The 15,764-nt window shown below is 44.7% G+C and overlaps 1 protein-coding gene across 2 annotated transcripts in view; it reads left to right on the top strand.

Moving 5' to 3' along the window:
• Positions 1-9,960, top strand: part of PEAK1 (pseudopodium enriched atypical kinase 1) — a 290,178-nt gene extending 280,218 nt beyond the window's left edge. For both annotated transcript variants that reach the window (XM_081292596.1, XM_081292595.1), the window contains one exon: positions 4,681-9,960. In XM_081292596.1, the coding sequence (XP_081148722.1) occupies positions 4,681-5,844 (1,164 nt within the window). In that variant the 3' untranslated portion in view covers positions 5,845-9,960. The remainder of the gene's footprint in view (positions 1-4,680) is intronic.
• The last annotated feature ends 5,804 nt before the right edge of the window (positions 9,961-15,764 follow it).

Genomic DNA, 15,764 nt, shown 5'->3' with positions numbered 1-15,764 from the left:
TGTGGAAAGTGGTCTCTTTCTTGAGATTTCTCTGGTTCAATCCATCTACCCTTTCTAAGGAAAGAATGTGAATTCCTTTCAAGAAAGATAAATGAAAATGAGAAGCCAAGAGAAGTTACTTTGATCCCTGGTAGAGAAAATATAGGGTAAGAAAAGGAAAAAAAAAAAACTGGCAATAAGAACCCTGTCCATTTATTCTGGAAAGAGTGGCTTGTTTTCTGAAATAACTTTTGGACTAGAAATTTATCATCTGAAGTCAGGTCATTTTGAGTTTTGGGGGGGGGTTGTTTTTTTGTTTTTTGCTAAACTAAAGGAGTCAAATTATTAATATTTGAAAAATGGCTACTATGTGATGCATAGAATAATATAATTCTCCTACCTAAATTAACATCATTGCAGGCTCCATAATAAAGATTTATGAGATACTCATTGTGTGAAATGCTATTATGGAAATCTCCATAGTTCTGTGTTTGGGTTATAACTGGTTTCGTGGTTATGAACCAATTAAAAGCCCAAGTATTTTCCTCTCTTTTACACTCCAGTCTTGTCCCATTTTCTTTTGCCCTTAAACTAGAGCCACCCATTATTCTTCAACCTGTCTGTGTATTGTAAAAATGAAGAGATAAGAAAGTGCCGCCTACTCAGGTTGGCTATCTAGGCAGACCATTTTCCTTGAGAGCATTCAACATGGTGGAACAATTTATCATTTCTTCTTCGTAAATCACTTTGATCCTTTATCTCAAGTTGATCGGTGAAGCTGAACATAAATTCTGGTTGTAGTGTCCATGTTCTTATCTATACCCAGAGCGTTGGAGGACCTTATAAAAACATGTGTGTCTGTGTCCGTGTGTATCTAATAAAATTAGAATATCACAATCAGAATATCTTCTCTGCTTCTAATGTTAAATTACCAGGTCATGAGTTCTCTTCAGTGTGACTTAGCATAATAAAAACTATACACTTGATCAAACCATTCATTCTCTTAATCTGAGGTTGACCTATTTTAGACTAGAACATTTGCTGGTTTGAACTTGTTAGGGCTGACCCTGGCACAGATGTGTTGACCTTTAACAGTTGCTCATTGGCTGCCCTTTATCAAACCCCCTGCTATGGCAAGTGACTCTCAGGACTCTTGTTCTCTTTTAAAATTATATCATCACTTTTAACATTTGCCAGTTGTCATTATAAGTGTTAAATTTGTACAACTTATAGTAAGCAGATGTTTTCTACACACTTGATCCTATGTAATCTTCACAACTGCCCTGTGAGGTAAGTTTTAGTATTTTTTATATTGTTTCCCTTATTAAGAAGACTGAGACCCAGAGAAGCAAAGTGAATATGTCCAAGGTTACACAGCTAGTGGCAGGGCTACATCCCTGGCCACCTAAGTCCTTGATGAGTGTCCTTTCTACAACACAATAGCTGGAGTTTAACTTTCAGTGTCATTCAGCTTAACTCAGTGGTATTTGATAGACTTTTCAAAGACTGAGGAGTTGGAACCCTTGAACTTTCAGTCTAGCAGGCAATGTGATATTGAGTAAATTATTTAAACTGGCCAAGAGGTTAATGGCACCATGTGCCAGATCCAACTCCTATACAACTAAATTATGGCTAGTATAGAATTTTTAAATACCTGGTGACACATAAACATGAAATATTGCCAACAGTACATTATAGAAAGAATTCATGTGATTCATGAACATATAGGATTATATATTACACTGCATGTGCTAAGACTTTGAGAGCTTTCTAAAGATAGTATTTTCTGAAAGATATATGATTGAACTTGAACTCCCCTGGGGACATCCATTTCAAGATCAGAAGTTTGCTTTTTAAAAAAAAAGAAAAAAGAAAGAAAGAAATGCTTCATGTAAAGCATTTTTCAAACTCATCAGGTAGATAGATACGTACATACTTCTTATTTCCATAGCACTATTCAGTGATAGCAAGTCTTAAGTATAATGAGTCCAGTAAATGAGAAGGAGATGCCCTTGTCTCCTGAGACTCACTTCCCTTTCTTTTCTTTTTAACATCTATTTGAATGGAAATCAGAGCATGCTGCTTCTCAGAACTGGGGACCCATCGGCATCATCCTAAGAAAATGTACATTTTTCTTTTTAAGTAAAAATAAGTAGAAAATCCTTTTTTAAAAAATTTGCTCCTTTTCTGAATTACTCTTAGAAACAGGCAGTGTCCACACTATGGAGAGTGCTTATTGCTGGGAGGCTTTGGTATCTGAAATGTGGCGGTGTTCTGCTGAGGAGGAAGAACACAGCATACACTGTGAGCAGGGTCATAAGGGGATCCCTGACCAGGCTATGATAGCCTGTGCACTGGCATGAGAGACTGTCTTCCACAATCAGCCTCTTTATCTCATGAGGATAAACCCATTTGGCTGGTGATTTTACTTACTTTTTGCTTTTCTAGCCTTTGAGACTAAAAATACTTGTTACAGTATATGGGACTCTTGGCTGATGTTTTTGATCCCAAAACTGCCTTGATCCATAACCACTTGATAAAGTTCTTTTTCAAAGCTCTTCTGCCTGAATATTGGGCATTAAATGAGACCTGTTTAGAGAAAGTATAAAACTCAGAATCCTACTGTTGAAAGTTGGTTTTGTTCTGACAAGGTCAGACATATGACTCTTTACCCCTACCCTGCCAATGAACTGTGAGTGCCAGAGTTGTGACCATGACAGTGACTGAAAAGTTAAGAGAGCCTGGCTTACAGGGCCAACAGTATGTCACACTCTTAACCAATAAAAAATTAACATAAAGGATGATGGATTATGAAATAAGGTATCCTGGCCTACGTTAAGAGCCATGTTTGGCCTGCTTTGTAAATCTGGGCTGTAAACCACTATGGAAAGTAGGAAAACCACTGGGCTGTAGGTAAATCTGGGCTGTAAAGTAGGTAAACCTGGGCTGTAAACCACTATGGAAAGACCCTTTGACCACTTTTCTCCATGCCTCCCTCCTTCTACTCTACTCTCCCTAGCTTCTGGTAACCACTGTTCTCTCAACTTATGTGAGATCAGTCTTTTTAGATTCCACATATGAGTGAGATCATGCAGTTGTCTTTCTGTGCCTGGCTTGTTTCACTTAAATGATGATCTCAGCTCCATCCAAGTTGTCACAAATGACAGAGTTTTGTTCTTTTTTATGTATTTACACCACATTTTCTTTTCATTCATCAGTTGGTGGACACTTAAGTTTCCATTCCTTGGCTATTGTAATAGTGCTACAGTGGACATGGAAATACAGATGTTCCTTTAACATTGTTGATTTCATTTTTCTTCCATTCTGTAGGTTGTCTCTTCACTGTTGTTTTTCCTTTGCTGTGTGGAAGTGTTTTAATTTAAAATAATCTCATTTGTCTGTATACCTATTGGATGCATACCCTGGAATGGGATTGCTAAATTATGTGATGGTTCTACTTTTAATTATTTGATGACACTTCATACTGTTTTCCATAATGGTTGTACTCATTTACATTCCCAGCAACAGATGGGTTCTCTTTTTTCCATATTCTCACCAGCACTTATCTTTTGTCTTTTTTGTTTTGTTTTGTTTTGTTTTATTGGTTGTTCAAAACATTACAAAGCTCTTGACATATCATATTTCATACATTAGATTCAAGTGGGTTATGAACTCCCATTTTTACCCCAAATACAGACTGCAGAATCACATTGGTTACACATCCACATTTTTACATAATGCCATATTAGTAACTGTTGTATTCTGCTACCTTTCCTATCCTCTACTATCCCCTCTCCCCTCCCCTCCCATCTTCTCTCTCTATCTTTTGTCTTTTTGATAGTCATTCATTCTAACTGCAGTGAGGTGATATTATGGTTTGATTTGCCTTTCCCTAATGATTAGTGATGTTGAATATTTTTTCATATATCTATTGGCCATTTATATATCTTCTTTTGAGAAATGCCTATTTACGTTGATTGCCCATTATTAAATTTGATTACTTGGTGGAGGTTTTTGTTGTTGTTGTTTATTTTTAAGTTTTATTTTTATTTATTTTTGCTCTTAAGTTGTTGCATTCATTATACAGTCTGGATATTTGCCACTTGTCAGATACATCGTTTGCAAATATTATCTCCTATTCTGTAGGTTGTCTCTTCACTGTTGTTTTTCCTTTGCTGTATGAAAGTGTTTTAGTTTAAAATAATCCTATTTGTCTGTTGTTGCTTTAGTTGCCTATGCTTTGGGGATCTCTCCAAAATATTGTTGCCCCTTTCAAAATCCTGAAGAATTTTCCCTGTGTTTTCTTCTAGTAGTTTCAGGCCTTACATTTAAGTCTTTTATCCATCTTAAGTTGATTTTTATAACCGATGAGAAATAGGGGTCTAGTTTCATTCTTCTGCTTTTGATTATCCAATTTTCCCAGCATCAGGAAACAGACCCTCAGCCTACTTTGAGGGGTCAGTGTGAAGACTAGAAATAGTACATAGAGTGCAAAGCACAGTCTTGTGTGTAGATGGCCATGAGAAAGTGTTACTATCATTATTACTGTCACTCAGCATGGAACTTCTAAGACCTTTTCTGAAGACTTCACTGTTTGTTCCTAACCAAGTTAAACCTTCCAAGTTAATCCTTTTCAGTACATCGTAAGTCTGGTTGTGAAAGTGTGGGTCTCATATTATCTTGTTTGCTTTCTTTTTTCAGATCTGTAAGAGCAAAGCTAAAGAATCTCAGCAGTATTATCATAGCTTGGCTGTCCGGCAGAGTCTGGCTGTTCATTTTAACATCCAGCAGGACTGTGGTCATTTCCTTGCTGAAGTCCCCAATCGTCTACTTCCCTGGGAGGATCCTGATGCCCCTGAAAAGGCAGAGGATGAATTGGAAGACAGCGAAGAAGAAGCGAAGGGAGAAACTAATGGAAAAAACCCAGAGGCCTGCTCTGAAACAGAGTCATCTCAGAAAGACAGCCAGGGAGTCACAAACAGGAAGCAGAGAAGCCATGTTGTGGTCATCACCAGAGAGGTTCCCCATCTCACTGTGGCCGATTTTGTGAGAGATTCTCTGGCCCATCATGGGAAAAGCCCTGACTTGTATGAGAGGCAAGTGTGTCTGCTGCTCTTACAGCTGTGCTCTGGCCTTGAGCACCTCAAGCCCTACCATGTAACTCACTGCGACCTACGCCTAGAGAACCTACTGCTTGTCCACCACCAGCCTGGCGGAGCCACCCAGAGCCTTGGACCTGCAGAGCCCAGCCCCACCTCATCTTGTCCCATGAGGCTTATTGTGAGCAACTTCTCTCAGGCCAAGCAGAAGAGCCATCTGGTGGACCCTGAGATCCTCCGGGACCAGTCCCGCCTTGCCCCCGAGATTATAACAGCCACCCAGTATAAAAAGTGTGATGAGTTCCAGACAGGCATCCTCATCTATGAGATGCTGCACCTGCCCAACCCCTTTGATGAGAACCCAGAGCTGAAGGAGAGGGAGTACACCCATGCAGACCTGCCTCGCATCCCTCTCCGCTCCCCCTACTCCCGGGGCCTGCAGCAGCTGGCCAGCTGCCTCCTGAATCCCAACCCTTCTGAGCGCATCCTCATTTCCGACGCCAAAGGCATCCTCCAGTGTCTGCTCTGGGGCCCCCGCGAAGATCTCTTCCAGACATTCACTGCCTCTCCAAGCCTAGCACAGAGGAACACCCTGCTCCAAAACTGGCTGGACATCAAGCGAACGCTGCTGATGATCAAGTTTGCTGAGAAGGCCCTGGATAGGGAGGCAGGGATCAGCCTTGAGGACTGGCTTTGTGCTCAGTATCTGGCCTTTGCCACTACAGACTCCCTCAGTTGTATTGTGAAAATCCTGCAACACCGTTAATGTGGCCTGGATGCTGCTTTTACTACATTTCCGTGTTCTTCATGATTCCCCCTGTGCTGCCCCATTATACAGTTCAAAGAAAACAGAGAGACAAACCTTCCATCCCTGTCCATAAACAGATGGGTCTATCAGAAGGCTATCACAACTCCAGATCAAGTGACAAGCGGGGTCTGTTTTCACTTTGCAAAATTCAACTGCACAAACATGCAGTTTCCTTCCCTTGGAACATCTTTCATCCTAGTAGTCCCCCAAATGCAGGTAAAAAATGAAAATGCACCTCTTTGAAGGGACAACTCCTGTGGTGTGAACTCAATGAACTGTGGCCAGCTCCTCCATAATTCTGAAGATCACCTGTCTTTCTATAAACAAGTATTTATTCTTACTAGCAATAGTCAGATGTAACCAACCTCTGCCATCATCCCGTAAATCTCACAACAGACTCCTCCTTCCTTTAGGTTATCAATAACTGAGCCTTTGCCAGGCAGACTTGCATCCTTAGCATGAGTCCAGTTTTGGTTACCAGGGACTATATCTTTGTTCCAGCAGACAGTAGAAAGAAAAAGAGCAATCCCTACACTTTAGGTCACAGACCCATTTTCATTTCTATTATCAATAAGTGTGTGCACTGCACGGAGGACAGCTCTAATAGCCTCCCCTCTGCTGCCACTGCCTGGTTCTCCTTCACCTCTGCTCAGTCCCCACTTGTCGATGAAGTTGGTGTTTATCAGCCACTTGCAGCCCATTACAGGGCTGACCCAGGGTGGTGTCACCAGTGCCTCAGCAGGGTGGAGCACAGTTCAGAGCTTATAAATAGCTGGCAGGACATGAGGAGATGATTTTCTTGCATGTGCAATTCTCTAGGGGCCACCAGGGAACAGAGTTTAAAGTACTATTCTTTGATTACTGTCAGAGCTGTCAGCGTTGGCAGCCAGAGCTGGCAGTGTCTGATCAGAGTTTTCCCCCCGAGCAGTAATTGGCCAGCTTCCTTCTATCAGTAGCCAGTGTTAACTAGTCGACCAAATGCTATAGACAACAGCCCTGAATGAAACGGCTGTCAGCTTAGCTCTAAGATCTGTTTAGATGGCACTGTGAAGCTGGCTACTTGGATAGCAGGGGACAGGGAGAAGGCCACTGATGAGATGCTGACCCTACCAGAGAGACCTCCTTCTGGTGTAAGTGGCACATTGCTCCTAGGACTCTCAAATGGCTCTGGAGGACAGCTCACATGAAGGCTGACTGCTGAGGCTGTGGCTGATAGCAGCTGGGCTCGCTGCCGGCCTGCTCCTCTCCCGTGGATGTATGTGCAATCTTTGTATCTATTTTTTAGCTGTATATTACATTGTCTATGTTGCAACCTCACCTGAAGCGAGATCTACAGAAACCTTCCCCTTCTTCCCTCAGACATATTTGCGCTAAGACAAGTGTTCCTTTCACCTGAGTGTGTGTGCGTGTGTGCTTGTTGTATACAGAACTGTGAGTATTTGTTTACTTCAACCTTGAAATCCCAAGAGTCACTCGAATGGCATGAGTATGTGTACAAGTGTGTGCTTCTGTGTGTGTGCACACACATACTGGAAATAGAAGACAGGCCAGCCTGTGCGGCAGGGTTGATAGTAGTGTTCTCTGCACCTAGGTGGCAAGGAAGCCTGGGGCCCTTATCCACCAGCACAGAGTTTTCTTAAAGCCGAGACTGATTGTGCAGTATTACTTAGATGGCATATTAGTGGCCTTGGAAATTGCTAAACTTTAAACATTTGTAATAGCCTTTCAAGTGATTCACCTGTGTCAAAGAGGATCAAAAAAGGAGAAGAATGTATTTTATTGTGCTTTTTTTTTTTTTAAGAGAATGACATGTGAGGCTCCACATGAGGATGTCCTTGTCCTCCCAGCCAGTAGTACAGGACTCCCAGGAAAGAGGCTGGTGGGCCCACAGAAGAGCCTTGCCTAGGAATGTCCATGGAGTGGGCATGCCGCTGCAGGCCAGCAGTCCACTCCCTCAGTGTCCTGTGGCATGGCTGCACCTTGCCTGGCAGGCTGGTGTTTGGTTCCTCTTAGCATAGCCCATGTGCACATAACTCCTTGCCTAATTATGCACTGAACTGGCAGCACAGACCACTGCCCATGTCAGCCAGCACATTCCTGCAACCCGCCCCCCCCCCCCAACAGTTTGCAAATTGAGACATACTTTCTCAATGTCACTCTCCTGGTGCCTTGCCCATGTAAATTTGAATGTTGACTATTTAATGAGGTTACATATTTAATGCAGAATGTTCCCTGGTCCCTCTGTTTGTTCTGTCTCTGGGTATCTTCCCCCCACCACCACCACTCTGTTATGACTGTGTTCAGCCTTCTCTTTCATTCCACAGTAGAACAAGCATGGACACCTCACTACCACGGTCTTAGAGCACTGGTGACTGAGCACCTCTTCATACTGCACATAGTTAGTACTATTTCTACATCCATGTTTGTGAAGGGCAAAAGAGGAATGCCAGCTAGTCAGAGAAGGACCTCAGGCTTCCCAGAGATAGGTGGCTACATTAATTTTCTCTGGGTGATGGCCAAAGAATGTGAGGGGGAGGGAAAGAGGGTGTTACAGGTCAGAACAGAATAGAGAAAAGAACTGCATTTCTAGGTAAGCTGTACAGCAGATGGTCCTCAGAATATTTTTCTGAAATAATTAAATTCAGTCATTCTAACATTATCATAAATATTTTACATTTCCATTTTAATTGTGGTAGGAACTTTTAATTAATTCATCCACTGAAAAGAAATCCTACCCTCTGTAGAACCAACTACACACACACATTTAATATATATATAATATATTACATATTATATAACATATATATTATATATATATATATATATATGACTTTTGGATTGTGACTAGTATAGCACTTTAAGTTTTCTCAAGTAACATCAAGTTATTGTCTTCAAAATTGATTGGAAATCTTTTTCTTTTCTATTGAAGTCTTTAGTATAGATCCTTCTGTCTATGTTGAGAGTTTGAACAATTAAGCCCATATTGGAATTTTTTTCTTAAGCCACATGAGCATGAACAATCTCTGACACATTTGGGTGCTAGAGAGAGAGGCCAGTGGCTAGAGCAACCAAGAGCAAGAATGAATGTATCTCAGAGTGCCTTGCTGGAGTGGTAACCTTGTCTTGAAAGGAAGAGGGTACAGGGTGTTCCACAGAAAGAGTGAGGACTGTGCCCATGGGGGAGAGTCCTTTTGATATGTGCACACTAATGTGAAGCACAGAAGCTAATCAGGAAGAATGACAGCAGGATGAGAAAAAGAGCAATTATGACCTGTAGATCAACAATATGAGAATCACAAATGAGGTCCACCAACCTTAAGGCTGAGTTAGGACTGGAAGCCAGCAGCATAGCAGTGAGTTTCGGGATTTGCCCTCAGAAGGTGGACTGGGTGAATGGAGGGGCACAAACATCCCTCCTACCTAACTACTGATGTTGATGGACGGAAAAGAAACACACCAGGGTTTAGAGTCAGAGCATCTCCATTGCCAGATTAGGCCCGTCTAATTCCAAACGCAATAAATACATCTGTGAACACAGAAATCTCTAAGCCAAGGAGTCTCAACCTGAGGAATGTTAATGATATTTCTGGGAACTACCAAAAATTGTATTTTAAATTCTCTAATATTATAAAATTCATGAGAGACCTTTGGGGCCCACTAAATAGTAGGGCCCAACATTATCATAAATATTTTTGATAATATTTATCACCCTGCTCTCCAAAGTTGAGCTGTAACTACTTTAGAACTGGGAAGTAACCTGACATTTAATTTTGCCGGTAACATGCAATTAGGATTCTCCCCTGCCCTTTATCAGCAGTGATCTGGAAAAAAAAATACAGACTAGTCCTAGAAATTTGGATCGATTTAGGATTCCACACTGTATTTCCAGTGATTTAGATGTATAAGCATGAACATACTTGGAGAGGGGACAAGCGGAACTTGACTCCCTGGGCCAACACTGGCATTGCTTTTCATCCCCTCACTAGTGGATAAGGATTAAAGATTCTGCCCGGTCGAATCAGTGAACAGAATGGCTATCTGCAAAACTGGTTATTGGATTTACCTCATTGGAGCTCATATACTCAAAGGCCCAAAGCTCTGTGCTGAGACAAACCCAAGAGCTGCTCTTACTGGAGAGTGCACTGAAGTCCAGCTGTCCGTGCTCACAGCAACACCGCAGGTGGGGACTCCACAGACCAAAAGTGATGCCCTGGGGAAGTCAGAAGAAGCGCAATACAAGATCCTAGACAGATTATACCAAAGAAATCAAGCTTTTTTTTATCTCAATGCTTCTCCAGTGAGGAGGCTGAGGTGTGACAGATGCCAGGGGAGGGAAATTCACACACATTCCATGTTAGGGTATTCAGCTGATAAATCCATCCTTTAAAAAGCACCTATTTTTTTAAGCAGTCCATTTTGTATATTAGAAGAAGATGATGATGAAGATGGTAGAATCCTGGAGCAGACAGTGAAGTCCCTGGTATCTAGGGAGAAGTTCTTTCAGCCCTGTAGCACGGCTGTGGCTGTTGTCCAGACCTCAGTGTGGGAACTTCATATAATGCTGAGAGCTGAAGTTTAGGGGTTTGGGAGGGGGGTTGTTTGTTTATTTAAAGAGAGTATAGTTTCAATAGGTTTAAGAACTCTTGAGAAATTTCTTAACATATTGTACCATTTTTATAAACCTTCCTGCAGAGGTGTTTACCATTCAGCATCACCATCATTTAGTATTTATAAGTGCCCAGACTGTACAAGGTGCTATACAGCTGTTACACACTCCCTCTCTGCAGCTGTTTGAAATTAGAATAGATGTTGCATCAGCCACTACTGGAAGCTTTGCCCGTCTAGGTGGGCCGCAGGGGCCTGCATTCCAACAGCCCTCCCACCCTTCTGCGCTGAGAGCCTCCTAGTCCCTTCCTGCTCACCTCACCCATCCCACCCGCCCCCATGGATTTTTTTAATCAAGGAAGTTTCAGGGAATCAAAAGAAATCAGAAAATTTTTTAACCTAGCAGAACTACAGAGCTATATATTTTGCTATGAATATTATTGTAGTACAGAAAATCCCCTTTGCTGTTAGTGTGTGCTAGCGTGTGTGCGCACTCTGGATAACTTGAATGTTGGACCAGCCCTGTGGCTTCAGGGTTGTGTTGCTGAAAGGTGAAACCACACTGCACCAGGAAGCCTGCTCAGATACTACCTGGTTATCCCTTCCCCACCAGTTCTCTAGAGGATTGTGTGTGAATACACCGGGCTGGGATTTTCTGTTGATGTGCAGGGCATTTTGGCATGAGATGAAGGCAGAAGCAAGATATCATCCATCTCACTGATTTGAATCATGCCGGTCCTCATTCCGATCTCCCTTTAATTCTCCATGGCATTGCCCACACTCTATATTTGAAAATCTTGTTTCTTTTTGTAGAGCTTAATCTTCCTACTTTCATATTTTAGAGTTGTATTAATCATAACAGGTCCCCTTGGCCAGGCGCCGACCTTTGGTTTGCTGTGGTACTTTGCTGTGTACTCTGTGGCATCATGTTACTGTGTAAATAAATTCATTTTAATATACATTAAAAGCCAGTCTTTGAGCACTTGTCTTTTAACTCTGCCACACAGACATGCTAGTGACGGTTTGATTGCACACATTGTTGTCTTGCCCCCAGGATGGACACATGTCCTTAAAACAGGAAATGGTAGCTAGTAGTCATCATGCCCTCTGTCCTCTGGAGCCTCTTCCCCTCCTCTGACATGGACTGCATTTTCTCTTCAGTCCCTCTCCAATCTGAGAAAACTGGGCTTCAGAGAGGAAGTGGAGGCTTTCTGCTTCCCTCAGCCCTCAGAAGACTGAAGGTTTGCTGTGTGAGGTTGCCCCCTGCTGACCAGTCACCTGTAGGCCTCCTGGGTTTGTGCTGCCTGTGAGAGGCTTGGTTAACCACCAGATCTGGCTGACTCTCCCAGTGGAAATCACAGAGCTGTGCAGATCATATGAACAGGGGCAGGGCCTGTACGCATCATCTACAGAATTCACCCACGCCTTTGACCTGTTCTGTAAGGTGCGCAGTCACACGTCTGTTCACAAAGGCAGACAAGCTAATTGGTGGAAACTGCAGAGTAGAGAGAGGAGGCCACCTGGCTTAAGCAGGAAGAGCCAGCCATCAGCAGTGGTAGCAACAGCTGTCACATTATTAGCATGGATGAAAGTGCAAGTGTGCACACTTTAAATTTAGAACACTGTTCTAACCTACAGTGGACGCCGCCTCCAACCCACTGTTTCCTGCTATTCTTCACTGGCAAGTAAGCACTCTGAAATTTGCAGACATTGGGTTTTTTTTTTTTTTCAATATTTTTTTTAGTTGCAGTGGAATACATATTTATTTATTTTTTTAATGTGGTGCTGAGGATCGAACCCAGCATCTCAGACATTAGGCGAGCGCTCTACCATTGAGCCACAACCCCAGCCCCTCCAGACATTGTTTCTAAGACATATTCCAGAAGAGTAACTGCCAGGCTCAAGTTTTGTGTTATTGAAGAGCAAAACGCATACTGGTGTGGACCTAAAAATTGTGTTGCCCGGGGCCTAGGAGAAAGGGTCACCAACAAAACCAACCAGACAAGCCTGGGGACACGGGCCCTTCCTGCTGGTGGAGAAGAGCCTAGGGGATGGCCCGCACAACATGCAGGTTTCTGGGGATAAGGAGCTGAAGAGGTAGATTGGGTGGTCTTCACTAGGTTGGGTGGCTACCTCATGAGTGCCACCCCAGGGCCCTAAAAGGATGTGGGCCAGGGCATGGTGGGACCAGTTTGGGGTTGGCTTAGCCAGACTCCAGAGGAGATAAAACAGACCAGAGGAAATCTGAGCTCCTGTTCTTCAGTGAGACCACTTTGTCTTAAGGGAAGAGAGTCTGGAGAGAAGTCCTCTCCCCTCCAGCACCACCGCCCTCCTGACTCGTGATTGAGCACTGACACCTGCATGGCCTTTGGCATTACATGCCTGCAGTGACCACTTTCAACCCAACAAGCATTCTTTTTACTTTGTTGTTGTTGTTTTTCTTTTTTTAATTGTTTGTTAAGCTGTTTTTGGTACTTGATATGTAACCCAGGGGTACTTTACCACTGAGCCACATCCCCAGCCCTTTTTGTTTTTAATTTTGAGACAGGGTCTCACTAAGTTGCTTAGGGCATCACTAAGTTGCTGAGGCTGGCCTTGAACTTGAGATCGATCCTCCTGTCTTGGCTTCAGGAGCTGCTGGGATTACAAGCCTGCGCCACCCCACCCAGCCACACAGATTCTTGATTTCTTTCCTACTTCAAATAAACTGGCAGTGGGAGCTCCCCAAGTGCCTGGGGTTCTAAGTGTGCACCCTCTGCTCCAGGAGCTTTTTGCCTGCTCTCCAAAGCCCATCAAATTATGCTTCCTTTCAAGTGAGCCTGTGCTCCACTAGTAAAGGAGCTTCATTAGTGCCTTACGAGCCAAGAACTGCAGTTGGCAGATCACAAATTGTCGTTAAGAGCAGCTCAAGGCAATTACAGCTGAAACTTAAAAACTGATTTCATACTAGCGCGGGGGGGGGGGGGGGGGCAGCAGTGGGGAGTTGGCTCCAAGACCCAACTCTCTCAGATTCACAAACTCTTAAGAGGAAAAAGTCTGCTTGGGCACAACTCAACTTCCTGGCGGTCCCAGATAACAGACCCACATTCCAAGGACTGCTCCTCTGCCCTCTGGAAGTTGCATAGAAGCAGCCAGTGAGTGGCAGTGGTCCCCCGTCTAGGTTTAGGAATCCAAGCAGGGGTGCTGGGGTGTAGCTCAGGGGGAGAGTGCTTGCTTAGTGTGTGTGAAGCCCTGGGATCAATCCCCACTCCTGCAAAATTAATAATAATAATAATAATAGTAATACAGGTAGGGCTGGGAGGACTTCTATGGAATCCACCAGCAGGAGTGTCCGGGGCCTCTACAGAAGGAACTTGCCTGCCAAGAGGGGAGTGGAAGGACTCTACCCCGAGGGGCAGTGCTCTCTGAAGTACTGTCCCTAACCACCATCTGTTACTCACTAGTCCACGCTTCAGCTGGAATCAAGGAGAGAGTGAAAACCTTCATGCCTGCAGTTCATGTTTCCATCCCCTCTCACCCAAGTGCCTCTTACACTCTCCAACAGAGGTGGGGTACATGGGAAACCTGCCCAGCCCCAGCCTCTGCCTCTCTCCATCTTGATCTAGTCTGGCTCCATGGCCACTCCTTGTCAGCCCTCTTGGCAGTGCCCTGTTGATGCCACCTGATACTTAGGACAGAGCCCCACCCCAGGCATCAGACTCAGCTGGCCTCCCCTCTCATAGCCAGGGTCTGAGCCTCTCTGCTTCCTCCACTGCCTCCTCTTGCTCTCTGATCTCCTGAAGGGCAGGGCAGCTGGCCTTAACCAAGCACCTCTGTGCTCCTGGCCTGGGCGCTGCTCCAGAGCCCCAAAGCTACAGTGAAAGCTAACAGTAAGGAATCCCAAGCAAGTGCTTCCCACAATCTGACCTCATTCAGCCACCCATGTGATGGCCCCATTCTTCCTATTTTACATATAAGGAAAATGAGGCCCAACCAAAAGTCAGGATTCAAACCTACATGTGTGTGACTTCTAGTGCTGTGCTCTTTCTTTCACTCCATTTCTGCCATCTGTGTGCAACAGAGCAAGAGCAAGGCGGGCAGGAGGACAGTAGGAGGGAGGAGAACAAGAAGAGCACTCCGGGGAAGGTCATGGGGACCCGCAGGAGCTCAGGCCTTTTCTGCTGCTGTTCTTCCACATATTAAGTGCTACGTGCTAGGGGCCTGATGTTGGCAAGGAGTACAGGAGCTACACCCCAAGTCTGACAGGAGGGAGGACAGAGGGGAGTACCACTGGATGGGAGCCAGGGACAGAAGCTCCTGCCCACTTCTGTGTGCCTGGGGAAAGATTTGGAGGAATGAGACCAGGGTATGGAATAAGTTGTTGTTCCCAGAACCAGAGGCCTGTCTGATGGGCCAAACATCTACATGGGAGACAAAGGCAAGGCCCTCCGGAAGCCCCCTCTGAGCCCTGGGATGCTACCAAGCCTGATTTGTACTGGAGCCCTGAACATGGGCTCGTGGGGGGTGGCCCCAGCCCCCCTCTCAGGACTTTTCAGGACCCGCCTTCATGTTCTACACTGGGCTAGCCAAACCCTCCCTGCTTCCAAAACCAGAAACCTGGTGTGGAGAGATCTTGGGCAAAGGTCCTGACTTCTGTGAACTCCACTCACCTCCTCTGTGGAAGGAGCCCTGTCTGCCCCATCCTAGGCTGGTTCTGGGAGAGTGAATCGGCATGTTAATGGTTGTGCAGATGTGCCAGTCTCAAGTGGGAAGTGGAGCCCATCTGAGGCCTGCAGGAGACAAGGAAGGAGAGGGGTATTGTACCAGTCCAGACTGGTCAGGGAAGAGGGGCCTCTGCAGGAACAGCTGTGACCTGGAAAGGGTAGTCTTTAAGGGACTCCACCCCAGCAATGCCCGCTCTCTGGAGCTCCAGCCAACCACTGGCCAGTTCATCCTGCCTTGCTGAGCAGGCAAGGGTCCCTCCTTGGAACACCTGTGTGTCCAAAGGTCAGGCTCATCAGGTGCCTGTCTAAATGAGGAACCACAGGGAGGTCAAAATGGACCCCAAGTAGAGGGTGTAGAGGGGCCATGCTGAGCCTGGGGGTGTGGGGTGCCCCTCCCCTGGAAGGCGCTTGTCTGAGGAAGGTAGCTGCAGAGCGCTAACCACACTTGCTTAATTTTATCCTCACCATAACCCTCTGAGGTATTTTCTAGAATTATGCACATTTTACTGCTGAGAAAACAAGCCAGAGAGGTTTTGTCTGCCCAGGTCACTAGTAAGGGAAGTAGGGTTT

The sequence above is a fragment of the Spermophilus citellus genome (genome assembly GCF_964194105.1).
Source record: "Spermophilus citellus genome assembly, chromosome: 4".
Classification (NCBI taxonomy): Eukaryota; Metazoa; Chordata; class Mammalia; order Rodentia; family Sciuridae; genus Spermophilus; species Spermophilus citellus.
This window is presented reverse-complemented; position numbering and strand designations above follow the sequence as displayed.